This window comes from Coregonus lavaretus (genome assembly GCF_964263955.1).
Source record: "Coregonus lavaretus genome assembly, chromosome: 7".
Classification (NCBI taxonomy): Eukaryota; Metazoa; Chordata; class Actinopteri; order Salmoniformes; family Salmonidae; genus Coregonus; species Coregonus lavaretus.
In genome coordinates this window covers 12,872,579-12,895,270 of record NC_139994.1, presented here as the reverse complement: position 1 = coordinate 12,895,270, position 22,692 = coordinate 12,872,579, and the positions used below count along the sequence as shown (strand labels likewise).

At 44.9% G+C, this 22,692-nt stretch overlaps 1 protein-coding gene across 1 annotated transcript in view; it reads left to right on the top strand.

The window, feature by feature from the left end:
• The window catches only part of LOC311132780 (CUB and sushi domain-containing protein 3-like), a gene marked incomplete at its 3' end in the record, with an annotated part of 471,294 nt that overhangs the window by 262,114 nt on the left and 186,488 nt on the right, over positions 1 to 22,692 (top strand). The window contains 3 exon segments of the mRNA XM_084166101.1: positions 4,242 to 4,411; positions 4,887 to 5,043; positions 12,595 to 12,786. Of these exon segments, the coding sequence (XP_084022227.1) occupies positions 4,242 to 4,411; positions 4,887 to 5,043; positions 12,595 to 12,786 (519 nt within the window).

Here is a 22,692-nt window from a genome sequence, read left to right as displayed (position 1 = left end):
CAGATGAGCATAGGTCCCACTCTTTGCAAATACTTGACCGGGGATTGAACCCCCAACTTTCCAATTTCAGGGCAGACACTCGAACAACAAGACCACTGAGTTGGTTCTTTAGTATAAACTGTGTTAAATATTAAACAGGTTGTTTCCGGAATGAACTGTTTCCATTTTGGTAGACGTGGCTGCAGTCATTTTGTATATGTCCATGGATTGTAATGTCACCGAAAATTATATGATTTAGATCAAATGTCCCAACATGCATTCTGGATGATTGCTGTCATATCAATCCTCCCGAGTGGCGCAGTGGTCTAAGGCACTGCATCGCAGTGCAAGCTGTGCCACTAGAGATCCTGGTTTGAATCCAGGCTCTGTCGTAGCGGCCGCGACCGGGAGACCCATGCGGCGGCGCACAAGTGGTCCAGGGTAGGGAATGGCCGGCAGGGATGAAGCTCAGTTGGTAGAGCATGGTGTTTGCAACGCCAGGGTTGTGGTTTTGATTCCCACTGGGGGCCAGTATGAAAATAAAAAGAATGTATGCACTAACTGTAAGTCTCTCTGGATAAGAATGTGAACTAAAATGTAATGTCAATTGTTATGTCCATAATACCTGTAAGTCCATGGGAGACAGAAAGAATGTAACTGCAGCCACACCTGATGATGGTTGACCTGTGTCTTTTGTGTGTCCTGTGGCTGGTTCCTTTCTACATCATCTCTCATTTCTCTCTCTCTCTCTCTCTCTCTCTCTCTCTCTCCTCCCTCTCTCTCTCTCTCTCTCTCTCTCTCTCTCTCTCTCTCTCTCTCTTCCTCCCTCTCTCTCTCTCTCTCTCTCTCTCTCTCTCTCTCTTCCTCTCTCTCTCTCTCTCTCTCTCTCTCTCTCTCTCTCCTCTCTCTCTCTCTCTCTCTCTCTCTCTCTCTCTCTCTCTCTCTATCTCTTCCTCCCTCTCTCTCTCTCTCTCTCTCTCTCTCTCTCTCTCTCTCTCTCTCTCTCTCTCTCTCTCTCTCTCTCTCTCTCTCTCTCTCTCTCTCTCTCTCTCTCTCTCTCCCCCCCCTTTCTGTTCTACCTCTGTTATAGCAACACACTAATGCTTGAAGGGACAAGAGAAATAACTTCAGTCAGGATTCAGGACACATCTTTTGTGTGTCAATAAATTACGGGAAAAAAAATAACCCCCAGTCTTTATTCCAAACCAGCCGTACAGTTGGGTCCTATCTCATATGCCTTACAAGGTCCATAGTGGCTGGCCAAAGGAAACCGCCTCCGCTCAGAAAGGACCTATTATTAGCTACTTCCTCAGAACCATTTCAGGCAGGTTATCGCCTGGAAATGAACAAGAAGGATCCCCCTCCCCCCCACACACACACATTCACAGGCCACACACACACAAACACACACACTCCACTAGCACAGTAACAATAGGACTTCAAATATTAAATGATCTTGCCTGCTTGTACCAGATCATTGATCCACTCCAATAGAAAGGTGAACACGCAGGATTACCATTCTAACTGGTTATTGTGTGGTTGTGCAGTAGGCACTTGTTTTAGTGGAAGTGCTCTATTTCATCATTTTGTCTCATGTGTCATGCAGTGTAGTGTGTGTGTCTGGGGGTGTGTCTGCGTGTGTGTGTGTGTGTGTTTGTGTGTGTGTGTGTGCGCGTATCTGTGCTTGCACACGTGCGTGTACGCTCTGTCACAAACATGTTCCATATAGTAATGATGGCTGCTAATAAGTAAACACACCACATTCCCTCCTAGCTTTTCAAGTTGTATTAGGCGTATTTACGGGAAACACATGGTATACACCGTCCAACAAAATGCTTACTTCTCGGCAATGCAACAACAATAAGAAATGTATTAAAGCCTACAGTATAATGTTACCTGTCTGGCTGTGGGGGCCCTGATTAAAGCCTACAGTGTAATGTTACCTGTCTGGCTGTGGGGGCCCTGATTAAAGCCTAGAGTACAATATTAACTGGCTGGCTGTGGGGGCCCTGATTAAAGCCTACAGTATAATGTTACCTGGCTGGCTGTGGGGGCCCTGATTAAAGCCTACAGTATAATGTTACCTGGCTGGCTGTGGGGGCTGATAAAAGCTGCTCCTTCTTCTCTGATGCACTGATTTCTCCCAATCTATCTGCCACCCTCCGCAGACTCCTCTAATAGCAATAGGAGCTTTGCAGCTATCCCATAACACCACACACACAGATGCGCGGATGTGCACACACACACACACACACACACACACACACACACACACACACACACACACACTCACAAGCGTATGCCAACACATACACAAGCGTGCTATCTCCGCCCCAGCACCCCTCCTACTCATGATCTGTCAGATCCCTGCTTCTTAAAGCCACCTTGTCCCTGACCCCTCTTTTGTCTGAGCAGTAATACATGGATGGGATAAGATAATCTAAGCCTTGGCCCTCTTCCTCTTCCCCCTGCCTCCCCTGTCTCTGGGTCCTCAGCCTCACGGCACAGGGCTGTTAAAAAAGAGGGCTGTCTTTAAACTGCCTATCACACTGTATCACACCGCGTGGATCAGGCCCGACCAGGGACCTGGCTCAGGGGAGAGGAGACTGTCAGCAGCAGACGGAAATGACTTCAGACACCAAGTGCAGGGAGCGTCAGAGTCACATCCTAGATGCTGCTCCCTCCTCGGTGCCGTCTGAGCAGCATCCTTCCCCTGGCTAATACTGTAGTTGTGGAGCTCTCACAATATTACATGGCACTTCCTGAGTCCTGAGTGTCTGGTATTCACTGCCAACAATGTGTGTGACTCTTACTTTTAGGACACACACACATTTCTCAAAGTGGTGCCATGCACTTTCTCTTAAGAGCAGTCAGTCAGTTTTAATGTGATGTATTTCATTTACACTGAGAGAATTGGACTGAAGTTGAACCTCGGGGGGGGGGGGGGGTCAGAAGCTCCTTACTCTAAAAAGTTTTCTCTCCCCTGACGTGCCCCACCCCCCCGCCCATACACACACACACACACACACACACACACACACACACACACACACACACACACACACACACACACACACACACACACACACACACACACACACACACACAGTGAGGTAAGAGTGATGATGAAGAGGGGCAGGTTGAGCGGAGGGAGTTCTTGTCTCGAACACAAATTCACATTGTTCCTGACACTGGTTTCTTGGAGATATACACTACCGTTCATAAGTTTGGGGTCACTTAGAAATGTCCTTGTTTTCGAAAGAAAAGCAATTTTTTTGTCCATTAAAATAACATCAAATTGATCAGAAATACAGTGTAGACATTGTTAATGTTATAAATGGCTATTGTAGCTGGAAACGGCTGATTTTTGATGGAATATCTACATAGGCGTACAGAGGCCCATTGTCAGCAACCATCAGTCCTGTGTTCCAATGGCACGTTGTGTTTGCTAATCCCAGTTTATCCTTTTAAAAGGCTAATTGATCATTAGAAAACCCTTTTGCAATTATGTTAGCACAGCTGAAAACGGTTGTGCTGATTAAAGAAGCAATTAAACTGGCCTTCTTGAGACTAGTTGAGTATCTGGAGCATCAGATACTCATAACAGTTGTGATTTATTCAAAATATGACACTAGTTATATGGTCATAACATCTAGTGGCGCTGAGTGAAACGGTGCATGGGGCATTAAATAAATCACACTTGGCTGCTGCTGCGGCTGCTTTATGCACCACTCGCCAAAGCTCCCCCTCTGCAAAATGCATGATGGGTAGCAATACATCTGCTTTTACTGGGTTTTGTTCCATTAACTCTGAATTTGATGGTTATTGTTCAGTGTCAGAGCCCAGAACCCTGATCCCAGGCCATGTAGTTGAGCTCCGAGCAGCGACATGAAAATTAATAATAACTCAGGAAGTCTATTCTGTCAGTTCCAATTCCAGATTTTCTTCTGAGCCCTCCAGATTGTTTACATCTATGGTATCCAGGCACAAAATGCGAGGCAGGAAGCAGAACACAAAAGCGACGAATCATGTTTCATGCGATTTACATCCAGGATATGTCCATATTGGTGAACTAGTACTGTATGTAAATACATGTGATCAAATGTGATGTTATACATGAACTGGAAATGAAGTGTGCGTAAAATGTCAAAAATAAAAGGTTTGACATTTTTATTACCCTGGCCATAGACCGTCATTGTCACATGCACTTTCCAATGGTGTTGTTTTGTTCTATCCATTTCTCCACTCTCTCCATCCTGTAGCCGAGTGTGGCTCATCTGTCATAAACAATGAGGGGATTATGTTGTCGCCGAACTACCCAATGAACTACGAGAACAACCATGAGTGCATCTACAGCATCCAGGTGCAGGCTGGGAAGGGAATCAACATCTCTGCCAGGACCTTCCATCTGGCACAGGGGGACATTCTCAAGGTACTGGGCTCTCTCTCTCTCTCTCTCTCTCTCTCTCTCTCTCTCTCTCTCTGTCTGCTGGAGTGTATGTGTATGGTACTCCTGTGATGGTCAATGACACTTAAGCATGTGGATTCTGTCCATGGTAATAAGCCTTGTCTGCGCCAGATAAATAGTGCCATGGATTCTTAATCTCATCAATGGCCTTATACTGGCTACGGTAGCCTGGAATCCAACTGAAGTGTAACAACATGTTACCTCAAGAGCAGCTCTCCTTGAGTGAAGAATGGGCATCTTTAACAAGGACCTACCCTCTCCATAAACCATTAGTACCACTCATCTGGTACATTTTCATTAAACAGTGATAATAATCAGACTAAAAAGGCAATACTTTACCCACTTGACATTACAATGGCCAATACTAAACACGTTCATGAAACAAAGATATACTTTGCACTGAACAGAACTGAACTAAAGTGAACTCTTCTCTCTGCAGATCTATGATGGTAAAGACAGCATGGCCCATGTCCTTGGGGCGTTCACAGGCTCATCCATGCTGGGTCTAACCCTCATTAGTACCTCAAACCACCTGTGGCTGGAGTTCTACTCTGACCCGGAGTCCACCGGAGAGGGCTTCAAGCTGGTCTACTCTAGTAAGTTAAAAAACAGTTGGGGTTCAGTGGTTCTGGTAACACGTATTATAATGTATAAAAATAAGGGGGAAAAGACACACACTTTAATGGGTAAACTTAACCAACGTTTTTACCCTGAAGAAGGCACTGCGTTGCCGAAACGTTGGTTAGGTTTACCCATTGAAATTGTTGGGAGCATTTATAAAGTGTGACTTTCTTTCCCTATTTCTACACAGTTTACCCTCCATTAGTCAGCACCTCTACAAACATTTTGGGGTGTGCATCAGCTCAATGCCTTTTTACTGCACTAATTCTAATAACTTTAATTAACAGGTGGTTATTAGGCATGTGTTAATGATTTGCTGAACAATTGTTTACTTATAAAGAATCTATTAATGGCTTATTAATGAACGTTATTATAAAATGTTTCCATGGTTCCTATGGATTCAGAGGGGGATGGGGGATATCCTATGATTGATGATTTAGCTAGGACCCTAATATAAGTCTTCCTGTGGGAGTGGGACATGGGCTGTATGTGAAAGTAGCTGGTCATGTGATGTGTTATGTTATCTTTGTCAGGATTCCCAATCATATTGATATTTATAAGAAATAGAGTGTCAGGTGTTCACGCTAGATATATAATCAGATCACCAGTTATTTTCCCACTACGATCAGTCTTTCCATCTGCCTTGTAAAACAAGTAGGAGTTAAAGGGGCGATTGCTTCATATATTATTTTGATTGTTTTAACTGCAGATTGCCCCTTTAAAGGGCATTAGAATTTTGTTGAAAGCCAGGAGTGGATTTCAAGGGAATATACCACAGCTTGGTCCAGGGTATTATCAATTACCTGAAAAAGAGCTTCTATACTTGTCTTTGTCGACCTTGTCCTAGCCCCCCCCCACACAAAACCAGACTATGTACCACCGCAGACACATTAAAAACCACACACATTCATCTTTAATACCATTTGTTGCGCTAGCTGGTAGCTAGCCTGTGTAACATTGGACAGGGTGTTAGTCCTGAGAGAGAAAAAACCCTATTAACCCACTGGTGGGCAATCTCATTTTACATCTACTAAATCCGTGTCTGGTGGGAGATTTCATTCCACCTGCAAGATTAGCTGTTTGATTGCATAATAAAGGTCAGTGGAAGCCCAGGGCTAAGTCACAAATGGCACCCTATTTCCTGCATAGTGCACTACTTTTGACCAGAGCTCTATTGGTTATCCAATGGGCCCTGGTCAAAAGTAGTGTGCTATATAGGGAATAGGTTGTCATTCGGGACAGTCAGAAGCAGGCAGCAAGGCCAGCACAGTTCAGCCACCATAATGGTTGGAGTGTGATTAAAAAATAAAAACAACTCAGTCTAAGTCTTTTCCCGACCCAGACGTTTGTTCCCGGTTGAATGCTATGAGACAATGACCTGTAATTAACGTGTAATCAGTGTGCTAGGTGAAAATTGCCACTGTTAGTCAGTCCCAGTACCCTCCTGCCTCCACCACACACTATGTTAAGTGCAGTCATGGCAACCTTGTTTTTCTCTCAGTATAGTACAGTACCTTGCTGTCATGGTAACTACTAAGTAGTCTATGTGTGCTGTGCCAGACATTATCATGTATTCCCATGTTCAGGGTGTACTGTTAATTGGAGGAGGGACAGGTGGAGCAAATGGAACTGGGTTTTGTATTTTGAAAGGTAGCTGTCATTGCGATGAGGAGAGGACAGAGGGATACGTCTCATTTTAGCTTGGTTGTGTTCTTCCTCATATCAGAGGGCAGAGTTCAAACCTGCAAATATGAAATTGTCAGCTGCGCTAAGATGTGTGGTGGCAATTTGAAAGACAAGAAGAAAGGGTCATATAATTATTTATTTCCTATTTCTCTTAGTTCGCTGTGTAATTATGATGCTGTGTGATGATGAGTCTGAAGGAAAATTATTATGAGAAGATAATAATGGGAAGTGTCTCTCACAGAGAGCCGGCCCACGCTCCTCCTGTACCGACCGAAAGTTCCAGACACATCTCAAAATTAACCAAGCGCTAAATCCTAATTGTTCTGCCTGCTTAGTACAGGCCCCATCCCTGTCTGCGGGCCCAGTGGGATCCTCCAGCCAAATTGTCAGCATTAATGACTGATCATAATGACCGCTCCTAACTTTCTCTCTGAGCCTCAAACGACATACAGTACCAGTCACAAGTTTGGACACATCTACTTATTCCAGGGTTATTCTGTATTTTTTACTATTTTCTACATTGTAGAATAATAGTGAAGACATCAAAACTATGAAATAACACATATGGAATCATGTAGTAACCCAAAAAGTGTTAAACAAATCAAAATATATTTTATATTTGAGATTCTTCAAATAGCCACCCTTTGCCTTGATGACAGCTTTGCACGCTCTTGGCATTCTCTCAACCAGCTTCATGAGGTAGTCACCTGGAATGCATTTGAAATAACAGGTGTGCTTTCTTAAAAGTTAATTTGTGGAATCTCTTTCCTTCTTAATCCGTTTGAGCCAATCAGTTGTGTTGTGACAAGGTAGGGGGGTATACAGAAGATAGCCATATTTGGTAAAAGACCAAGTCCATATTATGGTAAGAACAGCTCAAATAAGCAAAGAGAAATGACAGTCCATCATAACTTTAAGACATGAAGGTCAGTCAATACGGAACATTTCAAGAACTTTGAACGTTTCTTCAAGTGCAGTCGCAAAAACCATCAAGCGCTATGATGAAACTGGCTCTCATGAGGACCACCACAAGAATGGAAGACCCAGAGTTACCTCTGTTGCAGAGGATAAGATCATTAGAGTTACCAGCCTCAGAAATTGCAGCCCAAATAAATGCTTTACAGAGTTCAAGGAACAGACACATCTCAACATCAACTGTTCAGAGGGGACTGTGTGAATCAGGCCTTCATGGTCGAATAACTACTAAAGGACACCAATAATAAGAAGAGACTTGCTTGGGCCAAGAAACACGAGCAATGGACATTAGACCGGTGGAAATGTGTCCTTTGGTCTGGAGCCCAAATTGGAGATTTTTGGTTCCAACCGCCGTGTCTTTGTGAGACGCGGTGTGGGTGAACGGTTGATCTCCTCGTGTATTTCTCACCGTAAAGCATGGAGGAGGAGATGTTATGGTGAGGGGGTGCTTTGCTGGTGACTGTCACGCCCTGACCTTTATGCCTGTTGTTTCTTGTTGGTTTGGTCAGGGTGTATAGTCTATGTTGTGTAGATCTATGTTGGCCGGGTGTGGTTCCCAATCAGAGGCAGCTGTCGATCGTTGTCTCTGATTGGGGATCATACTTAGGCAGCCATGTTGCCTTCCTATGTTGTGGGATCTTGTTTATGTGTGTTTGGCTTGTTTGATGTTAGCCTTTAGAACTTCATGTTACGTTGCTTTTGTTGTTTTGTTCTGTGTTTATTTAATAAATGAACATGTACGCATACCACGCTGCACCTTGGTCCAATCCTGTACTCAACGAACGTGACAGAAGATCCCACCACCAACGGACCAAGCAGCGTGCCCAGGAGGAGCAAACACCCTGGACACAGGTGGGGAAGACGTGGTCTTGGGAGGAGATATTTGCTGGTAAAGGACCCTGGGCGAAGGTAGAAGCCCAGGTAGGAGAGGATCAATGGCGACACCAACTGTGCCGACCGCTAAGGAAGCTCGAGAGGCAACCCCAATAAAAAAAATTGGTGGGGCACACGGGGTGGTTGGCTAAGCAGCAGGAGGCTCGGAGAGACCTGCAGATTAGCACTCTGATAGAAGAGGCAACCACCTTACGGGGGCTGATCGCGAAGATAGAGCAGGAGAGCTCCCTTCAAGAGGAGGCGCTGCAGGAGGCCCGTAGGGAGAAGGAGTCAATGGTTGCATGGAGAGAGGAGCTGGCCAGGCAACAAGAGAAGCTGAGAGAGGAATTAACCCTCCAGCAGCAGAGAGCTCAGTCTTTAGAGCAGAGGTTAGCAGAGCCAGCTACCTGCACTCGCTGTAAGGAGCGTGTGTTCATTGTGGAACCAGGTTATGCGGAGATACGCACTGTGTCGCCAGTGCGCCTTCACAGCCCAGTGCGTCCTGTGCCAGCGCCCCGCACGTGCCGTGCGAAAGTGGGCATCCAGCCAGGACGGGTTGTGCCAGCTTTATGCTCCAGACTTCCAGTGCGCCTCCACGGTCCAGTATATCCTGCGCCGGTTCTATGCACTGTGTCACCAGTGCGCCTCCCCAGCCCAGTACGGCCCGTGCCTGCTCCTCGCACCAAACCAAGTGGTGCGTGTCGCCAGCCCGGTACGCCCCGTACCTGCTCCCCGCACCAAACTAGTGGTGCGTGTATCCAGTCCTGTACGCCCCGTACCTGCTCCTCGCACCAACCCAGTGGTGCGTGTCTCCAGTCCGGCACGGCCAGTGCCTGCTCCTCGCACCAGACCAGTGGTGCGTGTTCCCAGCCCGGCGCGGCCCATGCCTGCTCATCGCACCAGACCAGTGGTGCATGTTCTCAGCCCGGTGCAGCCCATGCCTGTTCCTCGCACCAGACCAGTGGTGCGTGTCCCCAGCCCGGTACGGCTGGTGCCAGAGCAGTCCGCTCCACCGGGGTCCAGTTCAGCTCCGGTCAGCGGCTCCACTCTAGTGCCAGAGCAGTCCGCTCTACCGGTGCCTAGTCCAGCCCTGGTCAGCTGCTCCAGTCCAGAGCCAGAGCAGTCCGCTCCACCGGGGTCCAGTTCAGCTCCGGTCAGCGGCTCCACTCCAGAACCAGACATCAACCCCTCTCCAGGGTCGGGGCCTCCCACACCAGGGTCCAGACAGGGCTTGGTGCATCGCAGGGGATTGCCGGTCCAGGCCCAGACGTCAGCCCCTCTCCAGGGTCGGGGCCTTCCACACCAGGGTCCAGACAGGGCTTGGTGCATCGTGGGAGTACTGAGAGGGGAAGCATCGCGCCGAGGTCCAGACCGGACCAGGGGTACAACGGGGAGGCAGTAAGGGAGAGGAAGTCACGACCGGAGCCGGAGCCGCCACCGAGGCTAGATGCCCACCCGGACCCTCCCCTGTTAAGTTAGGTGTTGCGGTCAGAGTCCGCACCTTTGGGGGGGGGGTACTGTCACGCCCTGACCTTTATGCCTGTTGTTTCTTGTTGGTTTGGTCAGGGTGTACATTCTATGTTGTGTAGATCTATGTTGGCCGGGTGTGGTTCCCAACCAGAGGCAGCTGTCGATCGTTGTCTCTGATTGGGGATCATACTTAGGCAGCCATGTTGCCTTCCTATGTTGTGGGATCTTGTTTCTGTGTGTTTGGCTTGTTTGATGTTAGCCTTTAGAACTTCACGTTACGTTGCTTTTGTTGTTTTGTTCTGTGTTTATTTAATAAACGAACATGTACGCATACCACGCTGCACCTTGGTCCAATCCTGTATTCAACGAACGTGACAGTGACACTGTCTGTGATTTATTTAGAATTCAAGGCACACTTAACCAGCATGGCTACCACAGCATTCTACAGCGATATGCCATCCCATCTGGTTTGGGCTTAGTGGGACTATCATTTGTTTTTCAACAGAACAATGACCCAACACACCTCCAGGCTGTGTAAGGGTTATTTTACCAAGAAGGAGAGTGATGGAGTATTGCATCCAATGACCTGGCCTCCACAATCCCCAGACCTCAACCCAATTGAGATGGTTTGGGATGAGTCGGAACGCGGAGTGAAGGAAAAGCAGCCAACAAGTGCTCAGCATATGTGGGAACTCCTTCAAGACTGATGGAAAAACATTCCAGGTGAAGCTGGTTGAGAGAATTCCAAGAGTGTGCAAAGCTGTCATCAAGGTGGCTATTTGAAGAATCTCAAATATAAAATATATTTTGATTTGTTTAACACTTTTTTGGTTACTACATAATTCAATATGTGTTATTTCATGGTTTTGATATCTTCACTATTATTCTACAATATAAAAAATAGTAAAAACAAAGAAAAACCCTTGAATGAGTAGGTGTGTCCAAACTTTTGACTGGTAGTGTATATGCAACGCAAGCAGCACAGAAATAAGACGAAACGACAGATCGGAATGGTCATTGCACTATTGACCCAAAAAAGAAGAGAGGATGCAATAAACGTGTGTGTGGTCAAATCATATGCCTCCATGCCTGTGTGCTTGTGTCCACCCTAGCGAAGGTAAAGTTTGTGTTAACATTACAGACCTGGTTTCAAAAAGTATTTCAAAGCTGAGCTTGATCCATAGGTAATGGATGGAACCAATTGAGTAGCCCCAAAAAGTGTGAGCCCCGGCCATGTGGAACTTTAGGCAGGCTCAACCGAATGCTCCAATCCTATTTGAACCCAGGTGTGTGACATTGGGACCTTGTCCTACACTTGTCCTCTTCATGTGTCTTCTTTCTAGGGAGTTTTTCCTGGCTACTGTGCTTCTGCTCGTTCGTTGGAGTCTACACTCTTAGAAAAAATTTGTTCAAAAAGGGTTCTTTGTGGAGGGATATGGTTCTACCAAGAACCATTTTGATTTGAAGAACCGTTTTTGGAAGAAAGTGTTCTTTGATGATTCTTTGGAAGGCAATCATTTTTGGATGGAACGCAAGAAGGGTTCTTTGGAAGGCAAGAAGTGTTTTAAATAGAGCCATATTTCCCAGCAAGCTCTATTTCAGGGTGATTTTCAAAATAGTTTTTAAATATCTGTGTTTTTGCATGTACCATGATTGGTTGATTAATTTTATGCTACACAAAGATAAATAACATACATTTTTCTAAACAAATTCAATCTGTTAGTAGTTATACGACTTATTGCACCCGTTACTGGGATGGTTGTTCCAGTTTAGATGATTGAGGTAGTCTCAGTATTCAATCTCCCTACCCTGGCAGTCATTCTGAATGCAGGTTGCGGGTGATAAAAAAATCCTAACTCTGGCTGGATGCCATTACTTTGCAAGCCAGCCTAATGTGACTTGCAGGCCTGATGTGGCCTGTAAACCAGGAGTTTCCTAACACTACTGTGTTAGGGTATAACTAGGCCCTCAAAGAAAGGCCTTATGATGTATGTAATTATTGTCATAAATCATTAAATTTTAAAGGCTGATGGAACCATTCATAGACGGTTCTAGAAAGAACCCTCTAAAGATGAAAATGGTTCTCGGTAGAACCCTTCATAGAGGGTTCTAGCAAGAACCTTTACATAATAAAATGGTTATTGGTAGAACCGTTTGCAAAGGGTTCTACCTATCACCAAAAAAGGGTTCCCCTATGGCAGGGATCATCAACTAGATTCAGCCGTGGGCCAATTTCTTTCTTGAGCGGATGGTCGGTGGGCCGGAACATAATTACAAATAATTTGTAGACTGCAAATTGACCTCAAGAAGCCCAAACAGGTATAACGTTTGGGGGAAAAACCAAAGAACCCTATATGGTTCTATTTAGCACCTTTTTTCTAATAGTGTAGGCCGGGTTACTGTAAAGCCCTTTTTGACAACTACCCATGAGAAAGGGGCTTTATAAATACATTTGATTGATTGCCCCCCCCACACCTCTCTCTCTCTCTCTCTCCTTCAATTCCCCCTTTGTCCCCCCCCAGGCTTTGAGCTATCCCACTGCGAGGACCCCGGGGTGCCCCAGTTTGGCTTCAAGGTCAACGACCAGGGACACTTCTCTGGCAGCACCATCACCTACAGGTGCAACCCTGGCTACACCCTGCACGGCAGTGGAATGCTCAAGTGTATGACCGGAGAGAGACGTGCCTGGGACAACGTCCTGCCCTCTTGTATCGGTAAGGGAACTAAGTAAAAAGGACTGTGCACGTGTGTATATACACGCGCACAAGTAAGCACTCACACACATACTGTATGCACACACGCACGCTTACGCACACGCACACACACACGCACACACACACACACACACGCACACACAACCCACACTGGTAAAGTCCTATGGTCAGGAACAACTGACGTCTCTAAACATAGTGGATTGGTAGACGGCTCCCTTCATCTATTTTCAACTGCTATTAGCCCACAGTGCCTCTCCCAGTTAACCTAGCATCAGTACAGTACTGCAGCACAACCCAAGCCCCTCCTCTTCTCTCTTTATGTCAAGTTAACCACAGAAGAATAAGTAACCACAGGTACCTCCCATTTGTCATAATGATCTAAGCTGCAGCCCATGCCCGTCGCCAGCTGCATAATGTATTAACCAGGCTAGGGGAGTGCAGACCAGACCAGACCAGGCAGAGCTTCTGCAGGTCATTGATATGCTGCAGGAGAACAACCTGCACTGCAGGCTGCAGCTATGTAATGTCTGTTAATGAAGAGGGTTTAATTCAGCCTTATGTTGCATTATGTCCTCTTAATTTAACTTTGTCTAAAAATGTGTAGTGCTTTGCATTTCTTAAAGTGAATACAAATGTATTTGTTTTTTTCTTTTCTTTTGAATGAGGAATGTCTTGGAGAGATTGGTGTATGTGAGAGTTGGATTAAACTAGGCAATACAGATTGGAGATATATTCACTCTCCGAGGTGGATTGTACAGATTACATTGGGGTTCATGGTTGGAAGTGGGAATTTGTCCTCATTGGAGAAGACACATGATGGGTATTGTGATAGCTATCGTTTGTTCCTTGATTATACTGATTTATCCTAATTAGATTAGAAGATTGGTGCCCTCAGTGACTTCAGATCAGATTTGATCTCACTATGATTCAGTTTTATCTAGATCTGATTAACCCCATTGTCACGATCGTCGAACAGAGAGGACCAAGGCACAGCGTGGAATGCGAACATACTTTTATTTTTAATGATCACACAAACAAAACGATACGTGACGTCCTTGGCAATAGACACTAACCAAACACGGAACAAGATCCCACAAACACTGTGGCAAAACAGGCTACCTAAGTATGGTTCCCAATCAGAGACAACAAGCAACAGCTGATTCACGTTGCCTCTGATTGAGAACCACACTGGCCAACATAGAAACAAATGAACTAGATAAACAACCTAGCACACAAAACACATAGAAACAACCCACCCTGGCTCAACATAACAGAGTCCCAGAGCCAGGGCGTGACACCCATACTTCCTGCCTTATCAATCTCTCACACTCAATCCAATATTGCTCCCCATCCTGTCAGTCTCTTATATGAGGAAGAGATACAATGTACACTAGGACCAGCCTTTACAAAAAAAAAAAGTAACATTTGGAGTTTCACATGTGAAATCGCATTTTCACATGTGAAATAGCTGTTTTCACATGTTGAGCTTAAACTTAACATGTGAAACCATATTTTCACTTCTATTCAATTTAGAGTTCATGTTAACACAACATTTTCACATGTGAGAAGAAAAACATGTTTTCACCTCACATGTGAATTGCAGTTGCACATGTGAAATTTGCGGAAATTCGGATATGCAGTTTCACAAACGTTTTAATGTGAACATATCACATTCATGTGTTTAATAGCAAATTTACATGTGAAAATCTATCACATGTGAAAAACTAATTTTTTAGAAAACTCCATGTAAAAATGTCACATTCACATGTGGAATTGCAAGTTCCCAAGTGAAAAACAATCATATGTGAAAATCTAATTTGCAGTTTCACATGTAAGAAAACTCCACATGTGAAAGTTAGACTTAGTCTCTGGACTTAAATACTAATTATGCTTTATATCACATATGACCATAGCAATTCAATTTTTAAAACACCATACTAGCCCTCCCAAAGTACCTCCCATATGGATACATATTATGTCCCAGCATATGAGCACATAGTCGTTTTATATACAGTATATAGCTTCCTGGAGGAAATGTAAAGACTGTAAATAGCTTAATATTATGGGGATTATTCCAGCCAACATCAATAATAAATACGTAATAATCTGACAGATATACAGTGGTGTAAAAAAACTAAGTAAAAATACTTTGAAGTACTACTTTTGGGGTATCTGTACTTTACTATTTACATTTTTGACTACTTTTACTTTTACTCCACTACATTCCTAAAGAATACAGTGCCTTGCAAAAGTATTCATCCCCCTTGGCGTTTTTTCCTATTTTGTTGCATTACAACCTGTAATTTAAATGGATTTTTATTTGAATTTCATGTAATGGACATATATTACAAATTGGTGAAGTGAAATGAAAAAAATAACTTGTTTCAAAAGATTGTAAAAAATAAATAACAGAAAAGTGGTGTGTGCATATGTATTCACCCCCTTTGGTATGAAGCCCCTAAATAAGATCTGGTGCAACCAATTACCTTCAGAAGTCACATAATTAGTTAAATAAAGTCCACCTGTGTGCAATCTAAGTGTCACATGATCTGTCACATGATCTCAGTATGTATACACCTGTTCTGAAAGGCCCCAGAGTCTGCAACACCACTAAGCCAGGGGCACCACCAAGCAAGCAGCAGCATGAAGACCAAGGAGCTTTCCAAACAGGTCAGGGACAAAGTTGTGGAGAAGTACAGATCAGGGTTGGGTTATAAAAAAATATCAGAAACTTTGAACATCCCACGGAGCACCATTAAATCCATTATTAAAAAATTTAAAGAATATGGCACCACAACAAACCTGCCAAGAGAGGGTGGCCCACCAAAACTCACGGATCAGGCAAGGAGGGCATTAATCAGAGGCAACAAAGAGACCAAAGATAACCCTGAAGAAGCTGCAAAGCTCCACAGCAGAGATTGGAGTATCTGTCCATAGGACCACTTTAAGCCGTACACTCCACAGAGCTGGGCTTTACATTTAAGTCATTTAGCAGACGCTCTTATCCAGAGCGACTTACAGTTAGTGAATACATATATATATTTTTTTATACTGGCCCCCCGTGGGAATCGAACCCACAACCCTGGCGTTGCAAACACCATGCTCTATCAACTGAGCTACATCCCTGCCGGCCATTCCCTCCCCTACCCTGGACGACTTGTGCGCCGCCCATGAGTCTCCCGGTCGCGGCCGGCTGCGACAGAGCCTGGATTCGAACCAGTATCTCTAGTGGCACAGTAAGCACTGCGATGCAGTGCCTTAGACCACTGCGCCACTCAGGAGTGGCCAGAAAGAGTGGCCAGAAAAAAGCCATTGCTTAAAGAAAAAAATTAACTAACACGTTTGGTGTTCGCCAAAAGGCATGTGGGAGACTCCACAAACATATGGAAGAAGGTATTCTGGTCAGCTTTTTTTGAGCTTTTTGGCCATCAAGGAAAACGCTATGTCTGGCGCAAACCCAACACCTCTCATCACCCCAAGAGCACCATCCATGGTGGTGGCAGCATCATGCTGTGGGGATGTTTTTCATCGGCAGGGAATGGGAAACTAGTCAGAATTGAAGGAATGATGGATGGCGCTAAATACAGGGAAATTCTTGAGGGAAACCTGTTTCAGTCTTCCAGAGATTTGAGACTGGGACGGAGGTTCACCTTCCAGCAGGACAATGACCCTAAGCATACTGCTAAAGCTACACTCGAGTGGTTTAAGGGGAAACATTTAAATGTCTTGGAATGGCCTAGTCAAAGCCCAGACCTCAATCCAATTGACAATCTGTGGTATGACTTAAAGATTGCTGTACACCAGTGGAACCCATCCAACTTGAAGGAGCTGGAGCAGTTTTGCCTTGAAGAATGGGCAAATATCCCAGTGGCTAGATGTGCCAAGCTTATAGAGACATACCCCAAGAGACTTGCAGCTGTAATTGCTGCAAATGGTGGCTCTACAAAGTATTGAGTATCTTCAAAGTGGTAGGCATGTTGTGTAAATCAAATGATGCAAACCCCCAAAAAAGCCATTTTAATTCCAGGTTGTAAGGCAACAAAATAGGAAAAATGCCAAGGTGGGTGAATACTTTCGAAAGCCACTGTATATGCACTTTTTACTCCCATACATTTTCCCTGACATCCGAAAGTACCTGTTACATTTCGAATGCTTAGGCAGGACAGCAGTATGGTCCAATTCATGCACCTATCAATATACAGTGAGGGAAAAAAGTATTTGATCCCCTGCTGATTTTGTACGTTTGCCCACTGACAAAGACATGATCAGTCTATAATTTTAATGGTAGGTTTATTTGAACAGTGAGAGACAGAATAACAACAACAAAATCCAGAAAAACGCATGTCAAAAATGTTATAAATTGATTCGCATTTTAATGAGGGAAATAAGTATTTGACCCCTCTGCAAAACATGACTAAGTACTTGGTGGCAAAACCCTTGTTGGCAATCACAGAGGTCAGACGTTTCTTGTAGTTGGCCACCAGGTTTGCACACATCTCAGGAGGGATTATGTCCCACTCCTCTTTGAAGATCTTCTCCAAGTCATTAAGGTTTCGAGCCTGACGTTTGGCAACTCGAACCTTCAGCTCCCTCCACAGATTTTCTATGGGATTAACGTCTGGAGACTGGCTAGGCCACTCCAGGACCTTAATGTGCTTCTTTTTGAGCATTTTTTTGCCTTGGACATGTATTTTGGGTCATTGTCATGCTGGAATACCCATCCACGACCCATTTTCAATGCCCTGGCTGAGGGAAGGAGGTTCTCACCCAAGATTTGACGGTACATGGCCCCGTCCATCGTCCCTTTGATGCGGTGAAGTTGTCCTGTCCCCTTAGCAGAAAAACACCCCGAAAGCATAATGTTTCCACCTCCATGTTTGACGGTGGGGATGGTGTTCTTGGGGTTATAGGCAGCATTCCTCCTCCTCCAAACACGGCGAGTTAAGTTGATGCCAAAGAGCTCAATTTTGGTCTCATCTGACCACATTACTTTCACCCAGTTCTCCTCTGAATCATTCAGATGTTCATTGGAAAACTTCAGATGGGCCTGTATATGTGCTTTCTTGAGCAGGGGGACCTTGCGGGCGCTGCAGGATTTCAGTCCTTCACGGCGTAGTGTGTTACCAATTGTTTTCTTGGTGACTATGGTCCCAGCTGCCTTGAGATCATTGACAAGATCCTCCCGTGTAGTTCTGGGCTGATTCCTCACCGTTCTCACGATCATTGCAACTCCACGAGGTGAGATCTTGCATGGAGCCCCAGGCCGAGGGAGATTGACAGTTATTTTGTGTTTCTTCCATTTGCGAATAATCACACTAACTGTTGTCACCTTCTCACCAAGCTGCTTGGCGATGGTTTTGTAGCCCATTCCAGCCTTGTGTAGGTCTACAATCTTGTCCCTGACATCCTTGGAGAGCTCTTTGGTCTTGGCCATGGTGGAGAGTTTGGAATCTGATTGATTGATTGCTTCTGTGGACAGGTGTCTTTTATACAGGTAACAAGCTGAGATTAGGAGCACTCCCTTTAAGAGTGTGCTCCTAATCTCAGCTCGTTACCTGTATAAAAGACACCTGGGAGCCAGAAATCTTTCTGATTGAGAGGGGGTCAAATACTTATTTCCCTCATTAAAATGCAAATCAATTTATAACATTTTTGACATGCGTTTTTCTGAATTTTTTGGTTTCTATTCTGTCTCTCACTGTTCAAATAAACCTACCATTAAAATGATAGACTGATCATTTCTTTGTCAGTGGGCAAACGTACAAAATCAGCAGGGGATCAAATACTTTTTAACCTCACTGTATATACGCATTATCACACCTACTGCTTCTGATATGGCGGACTTACTAAACACAAATACTGTGTTTCTAAATTATGTCTGAGTGTTGGAGTGTGGCCCTGGCTGCCCGTAAATTAAAATTTGATTTCTAGCATTTACTTTTACTTTTACTCATGTATGACAATTGAGTACTTTTCCCACCACTGTATTTAAGTGTATTTAAAACCAGATACTTTTAGACGTTTACTGAAGTAGTATTTTCCTAAGTGACTTTCACTTTAACTTGAGTCATTTTCTATTAAGGTATCTTTACTTTTACTCAAGTATGAAAAATGAGTACCTTTTCCACTACTGCAGATTTGAATATACTCTTATATCTTCATATCTTCACATCTCCTCATCTCCTTATATTTAAAAAATGGAGTCAGTCATTTTGAATGACCTTTGCAGGAATTGTGCTTTAGAAGTTGGATTACCTACCTTGAAGCTACCTAACTTTTCATATTTCCACCTTTTCTTATTACAGATGAAATATTTAGCTGTGTTTGATTCTGGTCCGCAGGTATGGGAGGAGGTGTGAAGAGAGAGGATGCATCCCAAATGGCACCCAACTCCCTATGTAGTGGCACCCAACTCCCTATATTGTGCACTACTTTTGACAAGAGCCCTATGGGCCCTGGTCAAAAGTAGTGCACGATATAGGGGATAGGGTGCCATTTGGGATGCAACCTTGGTAGACAGAGTTTCTTAGCCAAGATAAGTAATATCCTCTGACAGGGAACGTAATGCTTTTGAGAGCAAATGCTAAATCAGCACTTTGCTCTCCACTTCCTCAAGTCTAAGTGATGTGTAAGTGCCCAATCAGATGTGATTGAGCACCCATGAGCAGCCAATGATGTGTGATTGCGAACAAGAAACAAGCAAACAAGAAAATGCTCATCCAGAGGCGGCGCTCCTAGTGGCTGGTGATTTTATTGTAGAAAAACTGAAATCAGTCTTGCCTAATTTCTACCTGCATGATACGTGTGCCACTAGAGGCGAAAAAACTCAAGATCATCTTTACTCCACACACAGAAACTCATACAAAGCTCTCCCTCGCCTTCCATTTGGCAGATCTGACCATAACTCTATCCTCCTGATTCCTGCTTACAAGCAAAAACTCAAACAGGAAGTACCAATGAAGCGGATGCTAAACTACAGGACCATTTCGCTAGCGCAGACTGAATATTTTCCGGGATTCATCCAATGGCATTGAGCAGTTAACCACATCAGTCACCGGCTTCGTTAAGTGCATCGACGACATCGTCCCCACAGAAACAGTACGTACATATCCCAACCAGAAGCCATGGATTACAGGCAACATCAGCACTGAGCTAAAGGCTAGAGCTGCCACTTTCAAAGAGCGGAACACTAATCCGGACGCTTATAAGAAATCCCGCTACACCCTCCGATTAACCATCAAACAGGCAAAGCGTCAATACAGGACTAAGATCGAATCCTACTACACTGGATGTGGCAGGGCTTGCAAACTATCACGGATTACAAAGGGAAAACCAGCCGCGAGCTGCCCAGTGACGCGAGCCTACCAGACCAGCTAAATGCCTTCTATGCTCGCTTCATGGCAAGTAACACTGAACCATGCATGAGAACACCAGCTGTTCCAAATGACTGTGTGGTCACGCTCTCCGTAACTGATGTTAGACCTTTAAATAGGTTAACATTCACACTGCTGCAGGGCCATACGGATTTCCAGGACGTGTACACAGAGCATGCACTGACCAGCTGGCAAGTGTCTTCACTGACATTTTCAACCTCTCCCTGACCCAGTCTGTAATAGCTACATGTTTCAAGCAGACTACCATAGTCGCTGTGCCCAAGAACGCCAAGGTAACCTGTCTAAATGACTATCGTCCTGTAACACTCACATCTGTAGCCATGAAATGCTTTGAAAGGCTGGTCATGGCTCACATCAACACCATCATCCTAGACACCATGGACCCACTCCAATTTACATTCTGCCCCAATAGATCCACAGATTACGTAATCTCTATTGTGCTCCACACTGCCCTTTCCCACCTGGACAAGAGGAATACCTATGTGAGAGTGCTGTTCATTGACTACTGCTCAGCGTTCAACACCATAGTGCCCTCCAAGCTCATCACTAAGCTAAGGACCCTGGGACTGAACACCTCCCTCTGCAACTGGATCCTGGACTTCCTGACGGGCCACCTCCAGGTGGTGAGGGTAGGCAATAACACATCCGCCACGCTGACCCTCAACACGGGGGCCCCTCAGGGGTGTGTGCTTAGTCCCCTCCTGTACTCCCTGTTCACCCACGACTGTGTGGCCAAGCACGACTCCAACACCATTATTAAGTTTGTTGACGACACGACAGTGGTAGGCCTGATTACCTACGACGATGAGCCAGCCTATAACTTCAGCAAGACAAAGGAGCTGATCGTGGAGGACAGGAAACGGAGGGCCGAGCACACCCCCATTCACATCGACGGGGCTGTAGTGTCTCATCACATACACTGCTGCTACTGTTTATTATCTGTCACTTTATTCCTAGTTATATGTGCATATCTACCTCAATTACCTTGTAACCCAGCACATCAACTTGGTACTGGTACCCCTTTCTTTCTGCATTGTTGGGAAGGGCCTGTAAGTAAGCCTTTTACTGTTAATCATGTGACGAATAACATTTAATTTGATTTGATTGAATGTTTGCCTTGTGAGGAATGAACTCCACAGGATGTTGGTTTAGAGCATTGGTTTTAGAGCATACAAGCGTTTCGCTACTCCCGCAATAACATCTGCTAAACATGTGCATGCGACCAATAAAAATGTATTTGATTTGATTTAGAGGGAGGAGGAGGGAGGTGGCTTTTTTCTCTCTCTCTCCCTCCCTTCCTCACTCCTACTCTCACTCTTACTCTCACTCTCACTCTCACTCTCACTCTCCCATACTCTCTCTCTCCCTTATCTAAAAATGTTGAGTATTAATGTTGAATATTAATCAACTAGCGATCTGAATTTTGTGATTCAGGCTTCATTGAACTGTGCATCTATTGTTTGTCATGTAGATGGCTTATGCAAATGAAGCCGGTGAAATGAAACGCAGATGTGGGCTCCATTAATAAACCCGAAGCGACCTGAAGTCCACCAGGCCTGTGTTGAGAGAGAGAGAGAGAGAGAGAGAGAGAGAGAGAGAGAGAGAGAGAGAGAGAGAGAGAGAGAGAGAGAGAGAGAGAGAGAGAGAGAGAGAGAGAGAGAGAGAGAGAGAGAGAGAGAGAGAGAGAGAGAGAGAGAGAGAGAGAGAGAGAGAGAGAGAGAGAGAGAGAGAGAGAGAGAGAGAGAGAGAGAGAGAGAGTAAGCATCAGCGGCCCTGGAAGCAGTCAGCAACAGAAGCAGTCAGCAACAGAAGCAGTCAGCAACAGAAGCATTCAGCAAGAGAAGCAGTTAGCAGGCCTCATGTCCCGGAGCGGAACAAAATATGCCAGGCGGCACTCTGGGTTTTGGAGGCACCGAGACTGACACTGCCACACTACCACCACGGCACTGCCACCCTGTAAGGGAGTGTTTTGGGCTGGCTGTTTATATCGCTGACAGTTTTGTATCCCAAATGGCACCCTATTTCCTATGTAGTGCACTATAGGGTTCCATTTGGGACGCAACACAGGAATCTGCAAACACTCTCGGGCCCGTTATTGTTTTATTGGCTCGGCTTCACATTCTCAAGAGGAGCTGTAGACGTGTTACATTTGTTTGCCAGCCACCCACTAATTATTTCCTCTCAGCTGTGTACGTGTGTGTGTGTGTACATTTGTGTTTGTGTACATGCGTGTGTGTGCCCTATGGGCCCTGGTCAAAAGTAGTGCACTACATAGGGAGTAGGGTACCATTTGGGACACGACCCAGGAATCTGCAAACACTCTCGGGGGTGTTACTGACAGTGGTGGAAAAAGTTCCCAATTGTCATACCTGAGTAAAAGAGAAGATATCTTAAAAGAAAAATACTACTTGAGTAAAAGTTTTAAATATACTTAAGTATCAAAAGTAAAAGTGTAAATCATTTTAAATTCCATATATTAAGCAAACCAGACGGCACCATTTTCTTGTTTTTA